This window comes from Oncorhynchus keta, chromosome 20, assembly GCF_023373465.1.
Source record: "Oncorhynchus keta strain PuntledgeMale-10-30-2019 chromosome 20, Oket_V2, whole genome shotgun sequence".
In the NCBI taxonomy this organism is placed as follows: Eukaryota; Metazoa; Chordata; class Actinopteri; order Salmoniformes; family Salmonidae; genus Oncorhynchus; species Oncorhynchus keta.
Window position 1 is genome coordinate 16,639,462 of NC_068440.1, and position 27,203 is coordinate 16,666,664.

The window sequence follows — 27,203 nt, forward strand, 5'->3', positions numbered from 1 at the left end:
CACCTCTTCAAGGAATACCTAGGATAGGGTAAGTAAGGGTAAGTAATCCTTCTCACCCCCCTTCTCCCCCAACAAGATTTAGATGCAAGTGGCTGTTCCACTGGTTGTCATAGGTGTTTGCACCAATTTGTAAGTCGCTCTGGATAAGAGCGTCTGCTAAATGACTTAAATGTAAATGTAAATGTATAATGGGTTACTAGAGCTAAAGTAACATAATATTTGTATAATGGATTATTATGATGATCTGAAAAATAATAATAATATACAGCCTGCACACTCACACATGTATGTATGCACTCACACATGTATGTATGCACTCACATGACGTACAGTGGGGCAAAAAGTATTCTGAGGAATGTTCAGACTGGTCCCTTTATGGATCACTTGAAAATGGTAAGGTTAATAACTGTGCACTCTCCTCAAACAATAGCATGGTATTATTTTACTATAATAGCTACTGTAAATTGGACAGTGCAGTTAAATTAACAACAATTTAAGCTTTCTGCCCATATGTCTATGTCCTGGGAAATGTTATTGTTACTTACAACCTCATGATAATCACATTAGCCTATGTTAGCTCAATCGTCCCGCGGGGTGGGACACCGATCCAGTAGAGGTTTTAACAGCTGGATCTGGGCACTTTTAACTGTACTCCTAAGACACCTGCCTCAGGAAGACTTTCAAAGGGAGAGATGCAGAATCATTGATAAACATAAAAAAAAACTTGGTAGCAGACACTCCATCAGTCCTTGAAGAAAGAAAATAAACATGTACTTAGTTTTCGCTATGCTACATTTTAATCAGTCCTAAAAATGGTTAATCATTCATCAAGTTGACTGCATCATGGGCAGGAAGTCTCAATAAACCAATGTGTATACAGAATTATTTATACTTCAGGCACATCAGATGATATGGTGTCCCCTAAAACTGAAGTGGGCACCTTTTAAAGTAAACAACTCTCTTGTAATCTTAATCTCTTTTACCTGCTGCATTGATATACAATTATGTACAAACTATCCCTCAGTTCCCCACTGTGTCTCTCACAGCCTGTTTGAGCTCAGTATGTACTGGCGGTACATTCTATTGTTCCACAGGAAGGCTTATCTATAACCCAAACAAAATCAAATCAAATGTATTTATATAGCCCTTCTTACATCAGCTGATATCTCAAAGTGCTGTACAGAAACCCAGCTTAAAGCCCCAAACAGCAAGCAATGCAGGTGTAGAAGCACAGTGGCTAGGAAAAACTCCCTAGAAAGGCCAAAACCTAGGAAGAAACCTAGAGAGGAACCAGGCTATGAGGGGTGGCCAGTCCTCTTCTGGCTCTGCCGGGTGGAGATTATAACAGAACATGGCCAAGATGTTCAAATGTTCATAAATGACCAGCATGGTCAAATAATAATAATCACAGTAGTTGTCGAGGGTGCAGCAAGTCAGCACCTTAGGAGTAAATGTCAGTTGGCTTTTCATAGCCGATCATTAAGAGTATCTCTACCGCTCCTGCTGTCTCTAGAGAGTTGAAAACAGCAGGTCTGGGACAGGTAGCACGTCCGGTGAACAGGTCAGGGTTCCATAGCCGCAGGCAGAACAGTTGAAACTGGAGCAGCAGCACGACAGCAGATGACTTAATCACGAGAGCAGTGGACCAGGCCTTGAAGAGTGTGTAGCTCCCTTCAGTAACCACGAGCACAACCGTTCCTTGATTTTAACTGGCGGCTTTATTCTGTAGTTTTAGTCAGAATTATCACCTTCCGTGAGAACTATAAAGTAAATGAAAAATACAGTTAAGCACACTCTTACGACCTTATCTTACGAGTGACTTATTAGCTTGGTATAACTCTGAAGTGCTTACATACATAACAGTTTAACCGGCGTTATAACAGGTTCAGATTAACACATGAATAAAGGAACAAATACCTCATTGGCTGCTTATTACAGAAGGGAGGAAATCAAACTTCACACTTATTATTCCTGGCATGAATTCACACTTCATCCTAACATACACTCTTCAACCTTTATGAACTACACCCGATGACATGAAAACTTAGCTAACGCAGCGCAGGATTGCCTTCCCTCCAAAGGTGTGTTGCTACAATAAGGATCCCCGTTACAACAGTATTAGCTACGTAGTTCCGCTTGTATTATCATTTCCCCCGCACAGCGGACACATAAACAATTCAAACAAAAGACAACGACATAACCTGTAAGTCTAACTGTCAGTTACAGAGTGAGCAGCCTCTAATTTAATATCAGTCCCAATGCTCAATCCCTCTGTTTTATTCCTTCAAATTACTAAAATATTGCATTATTGGATTGCTATCTGAAAGCCAATTTCCATTCACTTTGTTACTTTCACTAATCTCCATAATCTGTTTCCTTCCACTAGTACTCCTTTCTTCCCAACAGGAAGACCTTCTCAATCTATTACTTATACAAACGGATCACTCTCAAACAACATTCCGCTTTTCCCCCCACTGCAAATTTTTTAAACAAAGCAAAACAAACATGATAACTTTATATTGCCATTGTTTTCATTTTAGTATACCTTCAAAAAGTTACTCTATATTTGTATTACCAATCACTGTTGGATATTAATTTCTTCTTCAATATTTAATACATTTATATTATTTTAAGATTCATATGTAATGCTTTGGAGAGATCAATATGTATTAAATTGAAAATGTATCACTAAACCAGTTAGGCACATTTGGGCAGACTTGATACATTTTGAACAGAAATGCACTGGTTCATTGGATCAGTCTAAAACTTTGCACATACACGATTGCCATCTAGTGGCCAAAATCGAAATTGTGCCTAACCTGAAATAATACATTGTGAACTTTCTCTTGCATTTCAAAGATGATGAAAAAATATATATGTTTTTCTTTGTATTATCTTTTACCAGATCTAATGTGTTGTTCTCCTACATTAATTTTACATTTCCACATACTTCAAAGTGTTTCCTTTCAAATGGTTTCAAGAATATGCATATTCATGCTTCAGGTCCTGAGCTACAGGCAGTTAGATTTGGGTATGTCATTTTAGGCAAAAATTGGAAGAAAAAAAAGGGTCCGATCCTTAAGCGGTTGGGACCTCCCAAATTAAGCAAGGCCTGGTCATTTTGTTTGTGTTTACCCTACAATTTTTGCTACACACATGCCAGCACCCACACAGAACCCACCAAAAGACCCGCAGGGGACGTAAACAAAATAATTAGCATAGTCGTCGCAACACAAACCGCACAAATAAAATATAAAACATTCATTACCTTTGACCATCTTCTTTGTTGGCACTCCTAGATGTCCCATAATCACTATTGGGTCTTTTTTTAGATTAAATCGGTCCATATATAGCCTAGATATCGATCTATGAAGACTGTGTGATAAACTAAAAAAAATAGCGTCTTATAACGTAACGTCATTTTTTTTAAATTAAAAAAGTCGACGATAGACTTTCACAAAACACTTCGAAATACTTTTGTAATGCAACTTTAGGTATTAGTAAACGTTAATAAGCGATCAAATTAATCACGAGACGAAGTGTATTCTATAGGGGTCCGTCTGGAAATACTGTCCGGTGAAATCTCAAGAAGAAAAAGCCTGTCTCTTGTTTGTTTGACCAAGAAACAAAGACTAGGCAAATGACAAGACTGTTGACATCGTGTGGAAGCTGTAGGTACTGCAACCTCAGCCCCATTTAATGTCGTTCGCCTGTAACAATGGGTTGAAGTGGCAGATGGATATATTTTTCCATTTTCAGTGATCAGATTTTCCTGCACTTTTCGATGAAACGCACATTCTGTTATAGTCACAGCCGTGATTTAACCAGTTTTATAAACGTCTGAGTGTTTTCTATCCACACATACTAATCATATGCATGTACTATATTCCTGGCCTGAGTAACAGGGCGCTGAAATGTTGCGCGATTTTTAACAGAATGTTCGAAAAAGTAGGGGGTAGGATCAGCAGGTTAATGAGTATTTGTTGGTGGTTAATACTCTGTTTGATTTAGAAGTGAGGGGTCTTTTTATTTGGTTTATCACAAGTTAGAAAGGATGCTGTACAGTGTACACCAATGAAAGTTTCTATTGTCAGAGTTTTGGTTGCACAAATTCTCTTGATTAGAAGAAATGTACTGAAAAACCCAATGTAAACCCGATACACAAAATGTTTGAAATGTTTGAAATATCTTGAAATAATGTCTGAGGTACAGGAAAACTAACACTTTCTTAACCTCTCTAGGGTAAGGGAAAACATTCGGAATTTTGGATGAAAAGCATGCCCAAATTTAACGGCCTGCTACTCGCGCCCAGAATATATGATATGCATATAACTGGATAGAAAACACTCTAAAGTTTCCAAAACTGTTAAAATAGTGTCTGTGAGTATAAGAGAACTGATTTAGCAGGCAAAAACCTGAGAAAATCCATTCAGGAAGTAGTTATCTTTTTGGTTTTGTTGTTTTCTATCCAATGCCATTACAGTATCCATTGACATAGGACTCCATTTGCAGTTCCTATGCCTTCCACTAGATGTCAACAGTCTTTAGAAATCGTTTCAGGCTTGTAATTCTTATAAATGAGGGAGTAAGAACAGTCTGAACGAGTGGACCCTAACATGATGCAAAGTTTTTTCAGGCGCATGTGCATTTCTTGTATACCTTTTATATTGATGACGTTATTGTCCGGTTGAAATATTATAGATCATTTAGGCTAAAAAACAACCTGAGGATTGAATATAAACATTGTTTGACATGTTTCTATGAACTTTACGGATACAATTAGGATTTTCTGTCTGATTGTTTTGACTGAGTTTGAGCCTGTGGATTACTGAAGAAAACGCGCTAACAAAACAGAGGTTTTTGGATATAAAGAGACTTCATCGAACAAAAGGAACATTTATTGAGTAAATTAATGTCTTCTGACATTATGAAGATCATCAACGGTAAGGGATTAATTTTATCTCTATTTCTGAGGTTTGTAACGCTTCTGCTTGGCTGGTTACTGTTTGTAATAATTTGTCAACTGGGCTATGTTCTGGGCTAGGTATGTTCTGGGCTAGGTATGCTTTTGCCGAAAAGCATTTTATAAATATGACACTGTGGTTGGTTTAACAAGAAGTTAATCTTTAAACCTATGTAAAATATGTTTTGTTTTTTGAATTTTTATCATGAGCATTTATGTAATTGAATTTGGCGCTCTGCAACCTCACTGGATGTTGGCCAGATGGGACGCTAGCGTCTCACATACCCTAGAGAGGTTAATAGGGCTGACCTCTGTTTTGACTTCCTGATAAGGCCTGATCACTCTCACTAGTAATACAGCAAACATTGTTTATTTAAAAAACAATATGGGCTATGTAAAAACTAAAAAATAGGAAGTCATTTATAATTTATCAATAGTCCTGTGTGTGATGCGAACCACGAGAAGGACATAGAGAGAGCTGTATCTCGTCTATTTTACCATTACCTTATGGGATAGTTATTTCCTTATGGAGTTATCAAGAAATAATTTGATTTGTTATTCTAATTTGTTTATTTTTGATTTAACAGGCAGTGTTATACTTTTTTTGGATGCAATGAATCACAATGTGAGTCATGTGTCCAAAGGGGAAATTACCAGACCCCTGGGGCCCATTGGTAAATATCCTTATTGATTTTCTTCATATGCCTGCATGTAAAAGCAACAAGGAGATGTTGGTAATGGATGACAGTTACTCCAAATGGTTTGAAGTTTTCCCCACATCAAGTGATATATGTGTATTGCTGTTGTTGTTTTATTTTCTTGTTTTTGTCTTGCAAATCTCACCAGATTGGGTCTGCTGGATATTCTGGATTTCTCCCTAAGGATTAGCCCTCTAACTCCCTGACCAGTAACTATGCAATGAAGTCGCTAAGATGATAGGGGAGTATAATCCAAATTTGGGAGGGGGGGGGTGGATTCAACTGTGTGTTGTTATTGTTTTAGAAGTCTGGATTGCCTGAATTACAAATGCCCTAAACTAAACTGTTGTTCTGGTCTGTCCTCTCTCAAGGTTTTGGCGAAGGTGACCACAGATGGTATCAGATGCATGGAAAATAATTTGGTCAAGCACAGTGTGAACCTCAACACCACCTCTAAGCAGCTGAAAATGGCAAAAATGGTCATCTAAACCCTTAACCCTTTTACATTATGTGGAACACTGAGCTGATGAGCAAGCACCAACCCTTTGAATGTCTTGGCATAATTGTTAACTTCTTGATGCACCCATCCCGTCAACATCCGCTGAATTGCAGAGCACCAAATTCAAATTAAATTACTCAAAATAAGTCATTTTCATGAAATCACAAGTGCAATATAGCAAAACACATTTTAGCTTGTTGTTAATCCACCTGGTGTGTCAGATTTTAAAAAAGCTTTTCGGCAAAAGCATACCAAGCGTTTATGTAAGGACATCTCTGTCAGCAGACCAAACATTACAAACAGCTAGCAGCCAAGTAGATTGGTCACGAAAGTCAGAAAAGCAATAAAATGAATTGCTTACCTTTGATGATCTTCGGATGTTTGCACTCACGAGACTCCCAGTTACACAATAAATGTTCCTTTTGTTCCATAAAGATTATTTTTATGTTCAAAATACCTCCATTTGGTTGGCGTGTTATGTTCAGAAATCCACAGGCTCGAGCGTTCACGACCGGGCAGACGAAAATTCCAAATAGTATCCGTAAAGTTCGTAGAAACATGTCAAATGTTGTTTTAATAATCAATCCTCAGGTTGTTTTTACAATATATAATCGATAATATTTCAGAGAGAGAGAGAAAACGTCTGCTCCAAGCGGTTGCGCATGCAAAACGATGCTGGCACCCAGCCATCCAATGGTGCGATGTGATCTATCTTGCTCATTTTTCAAAATAAAAGCCTGAAACTTTGTCTAAAGACTGTTCACAACATGTGGAAGCCATAGGAAAAAGAATCTGGTTGATATCCCTTTAAATGAAGTGAAGGCAGGCAATGGAACAAAGCTTTCAAGAAAAACAGCACTTCCGGGTTGGATTTTTGCCTGCAATATCACTTCTGTTATACTCACAGACAATATTTAGACCGTTTTGGAAACTTTAGAGTGTTTTCTATCCTAATCTGACAATTATATGCATATTCTAGATTCTGGGCCTGGGAAAATGGCAGTTTCATTTGTGTACGTTTTTCATCCAAACATCAAAATTCTGCCCCCTACACTCAACAGCTTAAACAACAGGGTTATATATTTTGACTAAGTTGATGTCCCAGGGACAGTTAGTGAAAAACCTAGGTCAATGCAACCCAATTGTGGTAAAAAAAAGATATGGAAACAATGGTTAACTTTGATATATTTATTCACCTCTGAATCTACAGAACCCTTGTGTATGTGTGTATTTTTGATATTCACTCCCATTAATAGAAGTATAACCTTTATTATGATTATAGCATTACCATACTAATTGGATTGTACAACCCAGAATGAAGGGTTTGAAATTATGAAGTCTTGAAGTTTTTTGTGTGTGTTGATTTCCCTTACTTTAACAGGAGTATAGGATATTTTGATATAGAAGCTCAAATCTAAATTCTTACATTAAAATATAATGATTATTATCACACAAGTGATAAGAGGATGGAATGTAATGGGAATTTTAATGTTTGTGCTTTTTTCCATGACCTTATTTTGAGAACAAACTAAAGATTTCTCAATTTCAAGTTCTCAGCTTAGAGAGAAGAAGCCTCGTGAGGTGTTGGTTGGTCACATGAATGAAACAAAACGGTAATGATGAATTAATTATGCTAAATCATGCAAATATAATGTGGCTGTATAGCCGTATATAAGAACTGCTGGGACTGCCCAGGCAGAGCTCCTGATTAACATGCGTACAATGGTGCATTGAGTTGGTTGAAACCTCTCCAACACAGTGACAATAAACAATGATTCATTTAAGATTGACTTTGGGTGGCCCTGTATAAGAATTTCCACGACATGTGCTCGGGTTGTTTTGATGCAATGTTTTACGATTGGGATTTATCTCTGCCCCATCAACCAATGTGGTTGTGACACTTAGGATCAGAGATGATTAAGGGGATATCTAGGCGCATCATCAACGTAGGCACATCATTACTGTGCTTGCATCCAGAAATGCCACCCTATCACCTATATAGTGCACTGCTTTTGTGCACTACTCATAGGGCTCTGGTCAAAGTAGGGCCCTATATAGGGTATTGATTGCCATGTAAGATTCAACCTGTGTGAACTCCAAAGGTCCATGAAGCTTATATTACTAATAATGACCTGGACCTCTAAGCCCTGCGGGCAGAAGAGTGTTGTATATTTCCTGAAGGGTTTAGCTGTGTGTGAACAAGAGCTTGTATAGCCACTTTACATAGCAAGAAATGAAGGGCCATTATGGAGCCTGGTAAAGTGGAAAGTAATGAGGAGAAGGACTCAGAGAAAAGTAATCAACACAGTAGGAGAGGAATCAATTAAATTATGAAATGAAGAAAGTGAGTGGGAGAGAGAGAGGGGGAGAGGTAAGAAGCGAGTGAGAGAAATAGAGAAAAAACTAGCGACACAGAAACAAAAAGAAAGACAAGAAAATCTGTACCTCTCTCTGATATAAAATATTACGCTCTGAGTCATTTGCATCAATCTAGTGTCCAAATACTGGTACCGTAGCATATCAAGTCTCGTAGCTCTGCTAGCTCTATCAATCTCAAGCTTTGAAACACAGGTAGTACATATACCGTGCCTTCGGAAAGTATTCAGAACCCTGTAATGTAACAAAAATATCAAGAGGTCTGAAACTTTCCGAAATCACTGTATGAGCCATGTTACATTTCCCACCAAGAGGGTTAACCCTATTGTCCCAATGGTAGGGTGATGGGGTAGTATTCCACAGGTGATATTCATCTGAGAAATATCAATGATTATAAAGAACATTAGCAAATGTAGGCTATCTAATGAGGGGCAGTTTCTCCACAAGCATTTTCCATTAAGATTAAAATTGCCACATCAAAACTAGCTGAGGCACCGTTCAATTCCTATTTAGGTTATTTTCTCTATGTGCTTGCCAAGCACCAAGCCTAGAACTACACATCTAGACAAAGGCTAATTATATCACTAATAGGCCTAGGCCCAGTATTATTTCATTCAAAGTACTGCATTTGGTTATTTATTCAAATAAACTTGCATCATCATGTTATTGTCTGTGAACAATATGTTTATCATGTGTTCTGTCCCATAGTCTACGATAAGTGTAGATATTAATTTGCTTCTTCAGTTCAGCTGAATAGGCTAAAACAATTATCAGCCAACAATGCACAACTTTGATCTCGAAGTATAAGGTTGGTTATAAGACATCACATGCAGGACCGGATGGGGGGGGGGGGCGTTTGGAGAGCGAGACAAATCACCATGTGCACCTTTTCCACTAATGGCTACCGTCAACACCACACAGACCGATCCTCCTGAGAACAGGACTCCTCTCTTTCAACTGGACACATGAAGGAACAGTTATTGGATCATCATTTTCTGTTAAATCTAAACAGTAGTGAAAACACTTTTGCTTTCTTATTTTTTGGGTGGTAAAGTCTGTCATCATTCTGTTAATCAAGATCGACCGTTTGGTGAGACAGACTAACCGACAAAACTCGCCCTTTGGCGCGTAAGGATAAGTACACACCTTCCAACCAATAAAACGCCCAGTAGGCGAAACAAAAGCGCAAGTCGTGCCCTCCTAGCCGACCAGTAGTGCTTGGTGAAGTTTTCAGCACCACGAACCAGAGAACAGAGACAGTAACAGACGCGGGCGACAATAGTATAACCATGGAGCCATCCACTGCCCCCGGTGCTGAACCGGCTGATTTCGAGTTGTACTCGGTGATTCCATCCAATGTCACCTACCCGGACGACGAGATGGGGTTCGAGCCCAACGGAGGAAACTACACCCATCAGCTCCCGGTTCAGAGCGCCTCCAATATTATAGTAGCCATCTCCATCACCGCGCTCTACTCCGTTATCTGCGTTGTGGGATTGCTCGGGAATGTCCTTGTGATGTACGGTGTGGTGAGGTAAGGGCTTTCTACTGGAACTCTACTTAGCCTACTATCATTGGTGACAACTTACTTTTGATATTGTATGCCTATTATTGTCCGTATGAAAATCTGTGAATGCAGATCCTTTTAGGGAAATGCATGATAGAAAAAGTACTTTTCTCACAAAAACTTTTAGGCTATCAAGGAATCGTTTATTTCGTATGGAAATTCAGTTTTTTTCATAGTACAATATTTTATGTGTGCCTCACCATGTTAGCTAAGCATAACGGAGATTTGTCAAATATAAACACAGAAAGTCAATCTTCGGTGACTTGACGTTGCTACACTGTATTATACATTGTTTGGCAAAAACAAATATACTAATACATTTGCTTTCGTTCAACGATGATACATTTCTGCTGGTGAAACAGTGAACCAATGTTTACTCGTGCTTGAGAACCAGAGGAAAGACATGGAGTCTGGTGGAGTGTGTGTGCGTTTGTGTGTGTGTGCGCGCCTACTAGCCTACGTGCATGCTTCGGACTCGCTTTCATATTTCACATGCAGTCGTCCTCAGTTCAGGCCGATTGCACTGCGCGCGCGCACACACACACACACACACACACACACACACACACACACACACACACACACACACACACACACACACACACACACACACACACACACACACACACACACACACACACACACACACACACACACACACACGAGTCTCTTTTACCCCCATCTCTAGCTGGTAAATATGACGGCTTTCTTTCGTTTGATTTAGTTTGAATTGAAAGGATTATACTTAACATAATCCTCAAATTGGGCTAGCTTTAAAACATATTTTATTTTAAATGCTCCAACTTTACAGACATTAAGATCAACATGATTCAAATTGCAATTACTGCCATTATTATTGGCTATTCCCGATCTGCACCCTCCCTTAATTTAAATAGTATTGATGTCAGTGATGTGGTTACTGTTTACGATGACCTTACCATGCTGAGTGTACCCTAAGGAGAATAATTATGCCCACATAACTAAACTGCTTGAACCACTGCACCACAGGTGACTCCCTCTGACATGTTGAAAGACATGGCAGGCCATGGCCAAACTTTGGGGACTAAACCCTCACAGTGTACTAAACTGAACCCTATTAGTCTACTAAAATGTCTGGCATTATAAGACAGTGAGTGTCAAGTCTAGTAAACTGGATGTCCAGTCTAATGCACTTACTTCCTCTGATGTCTACTAATAGCTTTATTGCCCACTGCAGTCAGACATTATAGAACAGTGACCAGTCTAGTAGCTCTGAATCCACTAATAGCTTTATAACCAATAAATAATTGGCACGTAGGTACCTGCTTCTTTAAACCAATGAGGAGATGGGAGAGGCAAGACTTGCAGCGCGATCTACCTCAAAAATAGAACTGACTTCTGTTTTAGCCCTTGGCAACGCAGACGCTCGTTGCCGCGCGAGCAGTGTGGGTGCAATAATTGAATAATATAGATTTCTAACTTTATTCTACAATGCTCGCGCACGCGACATGAGCGGTGTAGTCAGCCTGTCAGTCATTTAGCAGACGCTCTTAAGTGCCTTGCTCAAGTGCACACAACCTTTCGGTTACTGGCCCAACGCTCTTAACCACTAGGCTACCTGGCGCCCCTATTTAGCTTCAACTTTGCAATAAAACATCCAGGGTTGACATACTCATCCAGATTAAATTAGGATAAAAATATAATTTATACTCTTGTTGTTTACGATTCACGTCACACTCCTCCTCCACAGATACAGGTCCCCTCAGGTCCAGGCTCTCCTCAGCTGTCTTCATGAGGATGGCCAACCTGCTGTCAGAAACCTGGCTCTTCTTCACAGCACTCACCAGCTGTAAAAAGTAGTTCAGATTCACCTGTCCGTTCTTGTTGAGGTCCATTTCGTCAAGGATTCCTTGGCGAGCGTTCTCATCAATCTGGACACTGATGTTCTGTAAGACCCTCTGAACGTCCACTGTGGTGATGAAGCCTTTACCATCTTTGTCAAAGTTTTGGAACTGTTTTGTGTACTTTGCCACTTCCTTTGCACCCAGTGTGACCCAGTGTGATATCTAGGGTCCTGGTCAGCTGCACAGAACTTCTTAGCAGATTCCAGATCCTCAGTCCTCTTTTCTTCACCACTAGTCCAACATCTTACCCATGATCACTACGATGCGTGGCAGAGCCTCATCAGCAGCCTCCACATTGAGGAAACCCAGCCATGTGCGTACAGGCATACTCCTCACCTTACTCTCAATGTAAGGTAATTTCAGAGACCAGTCTCTTCCCTACGGTGGGCCACCTCTTCCCAGTGACCCGTGCCATCTTGGCCACTTCAAATGCTTTCCCCTGTACATCGCTGCCAACCTCGTTCTCCAAGCCGTAGTCCTGCACCAGTCGAATGTACAAGGTGGGGGTCCAGTCTTGGCCCCACTCCAGCATCAGGCCCACTGTCTTACTGGGTCCACCCCCAGCCTGTGGCATGCACCCGCTGCCTCCAGGGTCTCCAACGCCATGGAGCAGTATGTTGACAAAATCAAATAAATTTTAATTGTCACATGCGCCAAATGCAAAAGGTGTAGACCTTACAGTGAAATGCTTACTTACAAGCCCTTAACCAATGATGCAGTTTTAAGAAAATACCTACAACATTAACATTAAGTAACATAAGAAAAACAAATAATTAAAGAGCAGCGAATAACAATAGCAAGGCTATATACAGGGGGTACCGGTACAGAGTCAATGTGCGGGGGCACCGGTGTCAAGGTAATTATGTACATGCAGGTAGGGTTGTTAAAGTGGTTATGCATATATAATAACGGAGAGTAGTAGCAGTGTGGGGGGTGCAAATAGTCTGGGTAGCCATTTGATTAGCTGTTCAGGAGTCTTATTTTTTTTTAACCTTTATTTAACTAGGCAAGTCAGTTAATTAAGAACAAATTCTTATTTTCAATGACAGCCTAGGAACAATGGGTTAACTGCCTTGTTCAGGGGTAGAACAACATGTTTTAACCTTGTCAGCTTGGGGATTTGATCTTGCAACCAGGCGGTTACTAGTCAAACACTAACCACTAGGTTACCTGCCGCCCCGTATGGTTTGGGGCTAGAAGCTGTTTAGAAGCCTCTTGGACCTAAACTGGGCGCTCCGGTACTGCTTGCAGTGTGGTAGCAGGGAGAACAGTCTATGACTGGGGTGGCTGGAGTCTTGCCAGATCTTTTCAGTCTCCTGAGGGGGAATAGGTTTTGTCGTACCCTCTTTACGACTGTCTTGGTGTGCTTGGACCATGTTAGTTTGTTGTTGATGTGGACGCCAAGGAACTTGATGCTCTCAAACTGCTCTACTACAGCTCTGTCAATGAGAATGGGGGCATGCCCGGTCCACTTTTTCCTGTAGTCCAAAATCATCTCATTTGTCTTGATTACATTGAGGGAGAGGTTGTTGTCCTTGCACCACATGGTCAGGTCTCTGACCTCCTCCCTATAGGCTGTCTCATCATTGTCGGTGATCAGGCCTACTACTGTTGTGTCATCAGCAAACTTTATGATGGTGTTGGAGTTGTGCCTGGCCATGCAGTCATGACTGAACAGGAAGTACAGGAGGGGACTGAGCACGCACCCCTGAGGGGCCCCCGTGTTGAGGATCAGCATGGTGGATTTTTTGTTACATACCCTTACCACCTGGGGCGGCCCGTCAGGAAGTCTAGGATCCAGTTGCAGAGGGAGCTGTTTACTCACAAGTTCCTTAGGTTAGTGATGAATTTTGAGGGCACTATGTTGTTGAACGTTGAGCTGTAGTTAATGAATAGCATTCCTACATAGGTGTTTTGTCCAGGTGGGAAGGGCAGGGTGGAGTGCAGTAGAGACTGCATCATCTGTGGATCTGTTGGTGCGCTATGCAAATTGTAGTGGGTCTAGGGTTTCTAAGATAATAGTGTTGATGTGAGCCATGACCAGCCTTTCAAAGCATTTCATGGCTACAGATGTGAGTGCTACGGGTCGGTAGTCATTTAGGCAGGTTACCTTAGTGTTCTTGGGCACAGGGACTATGGTGGTCTGCTTGAAACATGTTGGTATTACAGACTCAGACAGGGAGCAGTTGTAAATGTCAGTGAAGACACTTGCCAGTTGGTCAGTGCATGCTCGGAGTACACGTCCTGGTAATCTGTCTGGCACAGAGGCCTTGTGAATGTTGACCTGTTTTAAGGTCTTACTCACATTGGCTGCGGAGAGCGTGATCACACAGTCATCCGGAACAGTTGATGCTCTCGTGCATGTTTCAGTGTTACTTTCCTCGAAGCGAGCATAGAAGTTATTTAGCTCATCTTGTAGGCTCGTGTCACTGGGCAGCTCTCGGCTGTGCTTCCCTCTGTAGTCTGTAATAGTTTGCAAGCTCTGCCACATCCAACGAGCATCGGAGCTGATGTAGTACGATTCGATCTTATTCCTATATTGACACTTTGCCTGTTTGATGGTTCGTCGGAGGGCATATCCGGATTTCTTATAAGTTTCTGGGTTAGTGTCCCTCTTCTTGAAAGCAGCAGCTCTAGCCTTTAGCTCAGTATGAATGTTGCCTGTAATACATAGCTTCTGTTTGGGGTATGTACGTACAGTCACTGTGGGGACGACGTCATCGATGCACTTATTGATAAAGCCAGATGTGGTGTACTCCTGAATCTCATCGGAAGAATCCTGGAACATATTCCAGTCTGTGCTAGCAAAACAGTCCTATAGTTTAGCATCTGTTTCATCTGAACACTTTTTTTATTGATCTAGTCACTGGTGCGTCCTGCTTTAATTTTTGCTTGTAAGCATGAATCAGGAGTACATGGTCAGATTTATGGTCAGATTTGCCAAATGTAGGGCGAGGGAGAGCTTTGTATGCATCTCTGTGTGTGGAGTAAAGGTGGTCTAGAATTATTTTACCTCTGGTTGCACATTTAACATATTGAAAGAAATTCGGTAAACCTGATTTCAGTTTCCCTGCATTAAAGTCACCGGTCACTAGGAACGCCGTCTCTGGATGAGCGTTTTCCTGTTTGCTTATGGCAGAATACATCTCATTTATTGTGGTTTTAGTTCCATCCTCGCTCTGTGGTGGTATATAAACAGCTACGGGAAAAAACAGATTAAAACTCTTTGAGTAAATATTGAGGTCTCCAGCTTATCATAAGATACTCCACCTCAGGCGAGCAAATCTTTGAGACTTCCTTCAATATCGTGCACCAACTGTTGTACGATGTTGTATATCCCTCGCGTCCGACTCATTGAAGAAAAACTCTTGTTCAGTTTAAGGTGAGCAATCCCTGTTCTGATGTTTAGGAGTTATTTTCGTCACAGGAGATGGTAGCAGCAACAAAACAAGTTACGAACAACGCAAAAAAAAATAGCATGATTGATTGAGGGCCGATAAGACGGCAGTCCTACCCTCCTGCAATGGTGACCAGGCCACTGTGGATCCTGCAGATGGACTGAGTGTCTTTAGAGTTGGGCTCAGTGACCAGAGGATGGATACCAATCTACACTGCCAGGACGTCTCCTCTCCTCTCGTCTCCTTTCTATATCAGGGCTGAGGTACAATAGTTGCAGACTTCGTTCAGAATTAAGTTGATGTCTTCCTCTCTGGGGATGGTGTAGGCAGTGACGTCAGTGGGCGTGTCCGTCGTCCGTGATGGTCATCATCTCCCAGGGCAGGAAGAACATGACACGGCGGTCGCTGGTTGCTGGGTCCAGGAGACCCATCATGTCAGGACTGTAATAACCAGGGATGACTTTGTGAACCCCAGCACTGGACTGACAGATTTTAGCGTTCTTCCCGTCATCCATTTTCCTCAGAGAGTCAGTGAACAGTCCCGTGGATTTGATGACACATTTGGCTCTGACGTCAAATACATTTCCTGTGATAACGTCCCTGCAGCGTGCTCCACAGATCTTCTCCTTGCCCATCTCAACACTTGTCTTCTCCAACAGGTGGACCACCTCTGTGTACTGTAGTTAGCAATTGCAGCAGTGTGTCTGGCTGCTGTCAGGGCAATCTGCATTGTTATGCTGTCCATCATAGTAGACGATGGCTCCCACCAGCTTGTCTTTCTTCAGCACGGGGAAGAGTTCCAGGGCCTTGTTCTTACTGAGGACAGAGCTACTCTTCAGACACTGGCCTCCAGCCACCAGGTCTTACATCTTTATACTAGCTCAGTAGTATGGCAGCTGCCACCATTTGTAAACATGGAACATCATGGGTAGTGGGGCGATGAGCAGCGATGTCTAGCAGGTTGAAGCGCTCATCTTTCAGAGCATCTTTCACAATCATGTATTGTTCATAATCTAATGTAATAATGGCCTTTTGGAGGTAGTATACTCTTCCGTGGCTGAGCTTGGTGCTCCGGCTGCTGGTCCCCGATGAGAAATAATTCCTCTCCACCAGAGCAGTCTTAAGGTTGCGTGTGACAACACATCCGGAGCCCGCGGCCTGTCCCCTTAAGACAAGGACATCAAACTCCTCAGTGTCTTGCAGGGTGGAGAGCTGAGCCTTTCTGGTTGGGAGCTCATCTTTAAATGGCTGCTGTAATTCCCCCTTCTGCTGCTACATACACCAGCCTGTGCCCATTTATTCTGTGGCTTTCTGTATTCCGACAGTTTGTGTTAGGCCCAGAAGAGCAGCGGCCGTCCTGGTCCGCATGATAGCTGTCCCTTTCAAGGCCTTCCAGAAGGCCATTGATCCTGATCCTGGAATGATTTTCAATGTTCAATTGATGATAACAACACCAGGAGAGCCAGGGCGTCAACTGAAAACGGTGATACAATTCACAATATGATTTTTTAAATGTTTTATGCTGATGTGTAGAATAAGTAAGCCATTTGAATTCCAATGAATTTCTTTGAATTCAATTCCACTTCCTTTCATTCAAATTCTATTCAAATTTTGTGGCCTGTTGAGTGTATCCAACTGAAATTCAATTCAAATTCATGAATTGAATTGGAAATAAAGAGCAATCTGCATCTTAATTCAGAATTGACCCCAATTCTATAATATATTATAGTTCAATGGAGCTTGAAAGAGCCAGTAAGAGCCAGTAGGCTACCAACAGTACGAACCTTTCTCTCTGGTTGTCAGGAAAAATATACATATAATTCATATACATATCTTCTGCTGTCTACTGTGAGATAATGAAAGGGGTTTTCATGACAAAGGACATTTGTTGGTTTCTCCCAGAGCCATATATTTTTAAGAGAGTTCGGCCAGGTTTTAGAACGGACGCCATGTTTATAATGCATGCCCAATACATTCCGTCTTTATTCTCAAAGTATTGGCAATGTAACAATATGATACTGCCTCCAACAGTTCCCTATGAAATAACCCGCTACAAACAAAACAGAACATACCATCTAGCCACAACCACTTTAAATGTGGTCCTTCTGTAGCTCAGTTGGTAGAGCATGGCGCTTGTAACGCCAGGGTAGTGGGTTCGATTCCCGGGACCACCCATACGTAGAATGTATGCACACATGACTGTAAGTCGCTTTGGATAAAAGCGTCTGCTAAATGGCATATATTATTATATTATATATTAATGCCTTCTACATTCTGCATTCTGCATTCTTCTTCTTCTTTTTTTTGCACATGGCCCACCGTTACCATGACAACCACAGCAAAATGTAAGGAGACAGAGATTAAAAAAGATAGAGAAAGATTAAAGGGAGAGATAGAACGAGGAAGATGGCAAAAAACAGAGACAGACGACGGCGAGATGAACAGTGAGAGACAGAGAGAGAGAGAGAGAGAGAGAGAGAGAGAGAGAGAGAGAGAGAGAGCGGGAGAGAGAGAGAGAGAGAGAAACAGACTAATTTAGTATTTTATTAGGATCCCCATCAGCTGTTACTGAAGCGGCAGCTACTCTTCCTGGGGTCCACACAAAAATAGAAAGCATGACATAATACATAACATCATTTGACAAGAACAGATCAAGGACTGAACTACACACATTTAAAATGGATAGGAGTGTGGAGAAAGCTATGACGTCGAGTTGGGTTCGATGCGTTCTAATTGTCTGGAACACAGGAAATAAAACATTGACTAGTGGAGTAAAACGAGTGTGTTAACCACCACAGTGAGTTGATAATTTTCATTCACTGTGAATCGTGATTGGCATCGAATATCAGTTTTAAAAGCACAGCATAGTGAGTAATTCAGCTTTTTATGAGTGTACAGTATATCCCCTCCCTCCTTTCTAGAGAGCTTTTGACTGTATCCATCTGGCTTTCCAGGTAGGCTAAATCACACACTCAAAGTATTTGAAAGAAAACCAATATTATTTGAACCCAGGTTGTAGCCTGCTCAAGATTGAGAACTAACTGGTGTGGCTGTGAAGGTTATTTTCAAGTATCCACGCTAGCATCACTTATAATGCATGCCCAATACATTGCCTCATTCTGAGTGGTATTCTAGTGTTGATATTGGAACAGAGCTGAAGAAGTCCTCTGTCATTACTGACTACGGGGACTGACGGGAGAACTGAGAGCTGGAGCTGACACCACCACTGCTGTGGATCATCCAACTGTAACACAGCCCAGGTCTGCAGCACTCCTCCTTACCTGACAGTCAGCCATCCAAGTCACACACACACACACACACACACACACACACACACACACACACACACACACACACACACACACACACACACACACACACACACACACACACACACACACACACACACACACACACACACACACACACACACAATCACTAACATCCTTTTGTCCAATCTGTAGTCACATTTTCTAAACGCTAAACACAATTAGCCCTCTGTTGTGGACCATACAATTAACACAATTCATGGTGTTTTCACAGAATATGCTGTCAATTTTATTTATTTTTTAATAAAATAAATTAAGGGGAATATGCAGTCAATTAACACATTTCTAAAATGCTTACATTTTCTTTACATACAAGCTTACCCAATACCTAAGTCATGGATGTTTATTTTGTTAGTTACAAATGCTTGCACACAGCATGCCAGAAATGAATACCTAATGTTCAAAACCTTAAATATAGTATAAAGTAGAGGTCGACCGATTAATCGAAATGGCCGATTAATTAGGGCCGATTTCAAGTTTTCATAACAATCGGTAATCAGCATTTTTGGACGCCGATAATATTGCAATACATGAGGAGACTGCGTGGCAGGCTGACCACCTGTTACCCGAGTGCAGCAAGGAGCCAAGGCAAGTTGCTAGCTAGCATTAAACTTTTCTTATAAAAAACAATCAATCTTAACATAATCACTAGTTAACTACACATGATTGAGGATATTACTCGTTTATCTAGCTTGTCCTGCGTTGCATATAATTGATGCGGTGCCTGTTAATTTATCATCGAATCACAGCTTACTTCGCCAACCGGGTGATGATTTAACAAGCACATTCGCGAAAAAAGCACTGTCGTCGCACCAATGTGTACCTAACCATAAACATCAACGCCTTTCTTAAAATCAATACACAAGTATATATTTTAAACCTGCATAGTTAGTTAATATTGCCTGCTAACATTAATTTCTTTTAACTAGGGAAATTGTGTCAGATCTCTTGCATTCTGTGCAAGCAGAGTCAGGGTATATGCAGCAGTTTGGGCCGCCTGGCTCGTTGCGAACTGTGTGAAGACCATTTCTTCCTAACAAAGACCGTAATTGTACATAATTATGACATAACATTGAAGGTTGTGCAATGTAACAGCAATATTTAGACTTAGGGATGCCACCCGTTAGATAAAATACTTTCAGTTCCGTATTTCACTGAAAGAATAAACATTTTGTTTTTGAAATGATAGTTTCCGGATTTTACCATATTGATGACCTAAGGCTCGTATTTCTGTGTGTTATTATATTATAATTAAGTCTATGATTTGATATTTGACAGAGCAGTCTGACTGAGCGGTGGTAGGCAGCAGCAAGCTTGTAAGCATTCATTCAAACAGCACTCCTGCATTTCACTCAGCATTCCTGCATTTTCCAGCAGCCCTTCGCTGTGCTTCAAGCATTGCTCTATTTATGACTTCAAGTCTGTCAACTCCAGAGATTGGGCTGGCAATACTATTGTGCCTATAAGAACATCCAATAGTCAAAGGTATATGAAATACAAATGGTATAGAGAGAAATAGTCCTATAAATACTATAATAACTACAACCTAAAACTTCTTACCTGGAAATATTGAAGACTCATGTTAAAAGGAACCACCAGCTTTCATATGTTCTCATGTTCTGAGCAAGGAACTTCAACGTTAGCTTTTTTACATGACTAATATTAACTTTTACTTTTTTCTCCAACACTGTGTTTTTGCATTATTTAATGAAATGATTCAAATTGAACATGTTTCATTATTTATTTGAGGCTAAATTGATTTTATTGATGTATTATATTAAGTTAAAATAAAAGTGTTCATTCAGTATTGTTGTAATTGTCATTATTACAGGAGTAGTTGGACCAGGGAGAGGAGTAGTTGGACCAGGGAGAGGGGTAGTTGGACCAGGGAGAGGAGTAGTTGGACCAGGGAGAGGAGTAGCTGGACCAGGCAGAGGAGTAGCTGGACCAGGGAGAGGAGTGGTTGGACCAGGGAGAGGAGTAGCTGGACCAGGGAGAGGAGTAGCTGGACTAGGGAGAGGAGTAGCTGGACCAGGCAGAGGAGTAGCTGGACCAGGGAGAGGAGTGGTTGGACCAGGGAGAGGAGTAGCTGGACCAGGGAGAGGAGTAGTTGGACCAGGCAGAGGAGTAGCTGGACTAGACAGAGGAGTTGTTGGACCAGGACAAGGGAGAAGGAGAGGTAGGGGGAGAGGAGTAAGAATGCGTGGTGGTGTTTAAAGGAGAGTAAGAGCTGTTGTCACTGATGACGTAAGAACCACCACTACGGACCATGTGATAAACCACGATCTATCGCTGAGAGATGCTGGTGAAAGAGCCCAGCCTAATCTCATACGGTCAACTGTGGCTTCCATTATCCAGAATTTTCAACAAACCAACAGGTATGTAATGCATTTCACAAGGGCTTCTTCTATCATTACTGTTGCTATGTCCCACAGTAACTGTAGGCCACCAGACCCAATGCAAATACATATGTTGTTTTTTGTTCCTCTAAAGGACGCAACGTCTTCCTCCCTCGGAGGAAGAGGAAAGCTCCTCCGCGAAGACCAAGATCATGCCATTGTAGGATTGGTCATTGCTGACAATGCAGTAAAACTGAGAGAAATTCAGACCAGAATTGTAAAGGACAACCTGGTATTCAACAATGTGGAAGCATCAGCCTGACTACCATTGCTCGGACTCTGACCAAATACAGAGTTCGAATGAAACAGTTGTACACAGTTCCTTTTGAAAGGAACAGTGAGTGGGTCAAGTAACTCCGGCACCAATACGTATCAGGTATGGTGTCTATCCAATATGTCTTGTTCTATAGTGAGATTTGCACTATCGGGTCAGGGAACTCCGGCACCAATACATCCAGGTATGGTGTCTATCCAATATGTCTTGTTCGATAGTGAGATTTACACTATGCTACTCTACATGTAAACATGGGTTACAGTACATACAGTAGGACATACTGAAAAGCATTTACACATACTGTGTTTGATTAGTTTCAGAGAGTCCAGGAGTTGGAGGCTAATCAAAACCCACATGAAATCATTTATGTAGACGAGGCAGGGTTTAACCTGTTACTCCTACCCCCTACTTTTTCGAACATTCTGTTAAAAATCGCGCAACATTTCAGCGCCCTGCTGCTCATGCCAGGAATATAGTATATGCATATGATTAGTATGTGTGGATAGAAAACACTCAGATATTTATAAAACTGGTTAAATCACGGCTGTGACTATAACAGAACGTGCGTTTCATCGAAAAGCGCAGGAAAATCTAATTGGAAAATATATCAATGCGCCACTTGCATGAATTGTCTATGGGAAAGCAAATTACCTGGAGCCGAGATTGCAATTCCTACAGCTTCCACACGATGTCAACAGTCTTGTCATTTGCCTAGGCTTTGTTTCTTGGTCAAACGAAGAAGAGACAGCCGATTTCTTCAGGTCTCGGACCGGATATTTTGGTTGAGATTTACCCGGACATTATTTCCAGACGTACCCCTATAGAATATACATCGAGTTTTAACTAGTACTATTAGCATTTAGCGTAGCGCATTTGCATTTCCAGATGTCTAGATGGGACGCCTGCGTGTCAGGTAGGAGCAAGAGGTTAATTAAAAACTTCTTAGGGCTAGGCCCCTTTTTTCTCCACTTCCTGTCTGAATGACGTGCCCAAAGTAAACTGCCTGTTACTCAGGCCCAGATGCCAGGATATGCATGTAATTGGTACCATTGGAAAGAAAACACTTTGAAGTTTGTATAAATGTTAAAATAATATAGGAGAATATAACAGAATAGATATGGTAGGAGAAAATCCAAAGAAAAACCAACCGCAAATAGTTTCTTTGACAGCCGATGCTCTTACAATGGAAAGTATAGGGGCATACTGAATTCTAGCTCCCAGGATGCATTTCCTATGGCTTCCACAGGTGTCAGCAGTCTATTTTTAAGGTTCCAGGCTTGTAACTTCCAAAACGAATGAGAAATATCAGTTTTAGTACAGGGACACAGTCTTGGAAATGTGTGTATGTGCGAGCGATGAAGACAGAACGCACCTGCTAAAAATCGGTTTCCTATTGAACATACTTCTTTCCGTAAGAAATATTATAGTTTGATTACATTTTAGGGTATCTGAGGTGTTTATTGAAACGTATTTTGACTTGTTGAAACAAAGTTTAGGGGTAGATTTTCAGATTCCTTTCTCTGCCTGTTGAACGAGTGGCTTACTCAAATCAATGGCGCCAACTAACCAGACTTCTTGGGATATAAAGAAGGATTTTATCTAACAAAATGACACTACATGTTATAGCTGGGATCCTTTGGATGACAAATCAGAGGAAGATTTTCAAAAAGTAAGTGAATATTTAATCGCTATTTGTGAATTTATAAAAACTGTGAGGGTGGAAAAATATTTTGATGTGGGGCGACGTCCTCAAACAATCGCATGGCATGCTTTTGCTGTAATGGCTACTGTAAATCGGACAGCACAGTTAAATTAACAAGAATTTAAGCTTTCAACTGATATAAGACACTTATATTTACCTAAATGTTTAATATCCATAATTTGTATGATTATTTGAATTGCACTCCCTCCAGTTTCACCGGAAGTTGTCCCGGTAGAGGAACATCTAGCCCTAACCTGGCAAAAACACGTCGGCGGGGAAGAAACATCATCGGGAAAAGGGTCACCGTTGATATGCCAGGTCAGAGAGGAGCAAATATCACAATGTGTGCTGCAATCTCGAGTGCTGGTTTGTTCCTGCAGAAATGTCAGATTGAAACCTACAACAAGCTTTTGTTTATAGCTGACCTCCACCAACAACTGGTGCCAGAAGCAGAAAGGGAAAAGATGGGGGGGACATGAGGACATTTGTGAATGTATGGGACAATGTAGCATTCCACCATTCACATGCAATCACAAACTGGTTTGCATCCCATCTAAGAATGGTTTCCCTTTTCCTCCCCCCCTACTCACCTTTCCTCAAACCCATTGAGGATTTTTTTCTGCCTGGAGGTGGAAAGTGTATGATCATCGGTCACATGACCAAATGTCCCTCCTGGATATGGATGCCGGCTGCTGACACATCTCAGCTGAAGACTGCCAGGGGTGGAAAAGGCATGCCAAGAGTTCTATCCAAAGGGGAATAGCGAGAGATGACATAAGATGTGATGTGGATGAGAACATGTGGCCAAATGCTGAAGTTGGTATAGATTAGAACACGACTGGGCATTTTAGAGATTTTTCCCTTCTGGAACCGAAGGTCATGTATGTTGGATGTGTTGTTGAACCAAAGGTCATGTATATGGGATGTGTTGTTGAACCAAAGGTCATGTATGTTGGATGTGTTGTTGAACCAAAGGTCATGTATGTTGGATGTGTTGTTGAACCAAAGGTCATGTATGTTTGATGTGTTGTTGAATCAAAGGTCATGTATGTTGGATGTGTTGTTGAACCAAAGGTCATGTATGTTGGATGTGTTGTTGAACCAAAGGTCATGTATGTTGAATGTGTTGTTGAACCAAAGGTCATGTATGTTTGATGTGTTGTTGAATCAAAGGTCATGTATGTTGGATGTGTTGTTGAACCAAAGGTCATGTATGTTGGATGTGTTGTTGAACCAAAGGTCATGTATGTTAGATGTGTTGTTGAACCAAAGGTCATGTATGTTAGATGTGTTGTTGAACCAAAGGTCATGTATGTTGGATGTGTTGTTGAACCAAAGGTCATGTATTTTGGATGTGTTGTTGATCACTGGCAGTAATTTCATGTTGCTAATAAAGCTTTTACTGCAGCAATTCTGTCACATACTATTTTTTTCTACTGTACATTCTATAAAGTAAAGATGTGTCATTCACTTTTAGATAGTATGTTGCCAAAAATGCACACATTCGACGCTCAACCAAAAAATGTGGAGTGGTTTACAGTAAAAAGAAACTGAATTATGAAAAACTATGGATTTCATTTTGTCTATTATATGCAGGCAGAACTGAAACATGAAAAGTAATGCAGTTTTTGCAATGTAATCAACTGTTAGTATTTTGAAAGCCGTTGTGCTATAATTGACTATATGTTCCTCTTGGATAGAAAACATTAATTCATTAGATATTGAGTCGGGTTTGGCGTGTTTTGATAGAATGTACGTAGTGAAAGTTTTTTTGCATTTTGAAATGTAGAGTTGGTCTTCAATGAACAAAATGTGGTTTTGAGCAGAAATGAACTATTTGGCTAATTGTGTGATGTAGGTGTGTTGCTGTGTTAAGAGTTTAGAAAAAGTATCTTAAGTATAGGTAAACGCTTGTTAGCAATTGTTAAAAACTGTAATGGCTAATGTTACGAATGTGTGGGGGTGCAGTTGATAAAATGTCTTGCTTGAGTCGTGGAGCTGGCGTACTACAGTAGGTGGTGTGCTTGGTTTATCCATACGTAGGGCATTAGTAGAGCTGTCTCAGGGGGAAAGCTCACTCCAAAACTGTGGAGAATCATCCCATAAGCTTGAGTAAGATTACCTTCAAACTCTGGTATACACCATAAACTGCTATCGTATAGCTCTGATTAGGTTTAAATCCTTTCTTTGGAGAAGTGTTTACTCAAACACACAAAGATGATAAATTCCAGCCTGAAATATTGTACCCAGGGGAGTGGAAGCTTTATTGGGGTGTTTTTTAGGATGGGTGTGAGTCAACACCAGGTCCCGTGTCTTGCTGCATGTCTCCTCTCTTACTCGGTAGAGTGTGTGTGTTCTACTTCTGTCCCGACAGCTTGAAGAACACAGCGAGAGCTCTGGGATGAGTAGTGTGTGTTTGGTCAGGGAGGTGGTGGGAAGCGATGAGGGGTAGAGGGCACTGCTGCAGAGTATGGAGAAAACAGTGGGGGAGAGATTATGACAGATCAGACTTCCTGCTGCAAAGACAAATTGTTACACCTTTCCTATATTCAAGTTATTTGAAACATATTCAAGTTATTAGCCTCGTGAACATAGAAAGATGGTTGCAGTTTCTGTGCCACAACTGTTCAATCATTTAAATACGTCTTTACTGGTAACCAGAATGTGTTATGTGTTATATGGCTACAATTGGATTTTTTTGAAGTGTGGTTTTTTGATTGCTTACTAAAAAGCTATTGTTTACCTTCTATATTTCTAAATACATAATGTATATTTGTTTGGCTACCACTCAGATCATATTTTGGCCCAATAATCCCCAGGTCTAAATGCTAATGTCTCCAATTCGTAGTAAACTGGCTGATTGAAACACCCTCACAACAGAGTGTGTACTCACAGAGGAAGTCTACAAGCAGTGTGACTAACTCGGGTTCGAGTCTGCGTCTCCATGTTAGCCTTCTGACCTAAACCCTCAGTAATAAGTCATGAAGCAAACACAACTCTTCCTCAACTCATCTGAGGCAAGGTTAGTTATCAACCAAGAATGTGTCACTATACCACTTCCGTTACAGCAGCAAGATATATTTTCATGTTGTGCTGCCTTTTAAACTGAAAGTTACACACTGGAGGACTGGAGCCCAGCGAACAAGGTCAATATTGGGACGAGTGATTAGCTAGTGGTGACAGAGTGTGATCAATGACTCTGGGTGTACCTGCCTAACATACAAAATGATGCCTGTGGTCCGATGAAGCTGTGATCAATAAGGCAGTAATCAATATTCACCAGCGTCAAGAGAAGGAAGCGTTCCATCTCCATCCCGTTTCTCCTGGAACCAAGGCCACTGACTGGCATTTTTAAAATGACCCTCTGTTCCCTGCAGCAGTGAATCTAACACACGCGTGCGTGTGTGTGTGGGGACATAGAGGTTGCCTCTGTCCAAGGTTGGATACGCCATTCTAGGAGATACTTCCCTTGATGTTTGGCAAGAGAAAACATATCTTGTGATGTGGACGAAGTATTGTGGCCAGACCCAGGCCGGAGAAGAGATTAAGTAGCTTCGCACTGGTGACTGCCCCCCCCCCTACCAATTCATGGACTGCCCCCCCCGGGACCCCACACACAATTGTGTTCTTTACTGTATTCTAAAGAATATACTTTTGGTTTACATATGTTTATGGTTTTGTTGTATGCTACTGTATACAACAGTAATGTTTGGCCTAATAAATATTTTCTGTTTCTACATTGCATTGGTGTTTACAGTGTACTTGTTACCCCTCTCAGCAGATTACTTTCACTTTTGATCATTGTATTGAAATGTAGATATAAGCCTATGATAGACCAAAGAGCTTTAGATTTAGAACAACAGTGTTTATATGGTATATCCAAAAATGTACTATTATGAAAGCAGTGTTTGCCATTTGAAAGCAGTGTTTGCCATTCATTCTGACATGTGTTAATGGCATTTTAAATGCAGTGTTACATTTTGAAGGAGATGTGAGGCATTTTGCATTTTGTGTGTGCAGTTTTAGGAATTGTGTGTAGAGTTTTGAAAAAAGGAGACAGGGTGTAAGCAGTTGGAAAAAACTCTAATACGACGTTGGAACAAATATCCCACTGG

The 27,203-nt window shown here is 41.1% G+C and overlaps 1 protein-coding gene and 1 pseudogene across 1 annotated transcript in view; one reads left to right on the top strand and one right to left on the bottom strand.

Annotated features, from left to right (window-relative positions):
* Positions 1 to 9,443: 9,443 nt before the first annotated feature.
* LOC118399065 (delta-type opioid receptor-like) overlaps positions 9,444 to 27,203 on the top strand; it is a 28,696-nt gene continuing 10,936 nt past the window's right edge. Inside the window, exon 1 of the mRNA XM_035794820.2 lies at positions 9,444 to 10,070. Coding sequence (XP_035650713.1) covers positions 9,826 to 10,070 — 245 coding nt within the window. The 5' untranslated portion in view covers positions 9,444 to 9,825. The remainder of the gene's footprint in view (positions 10,071 to 27,203) is intronic.
* On the bottom strand, positions 10,992 to 16,788 carry LOC127909801 (glycerol-3-phosphate dehydrogenase, mitochondrial-like; annotated as a pseudogene).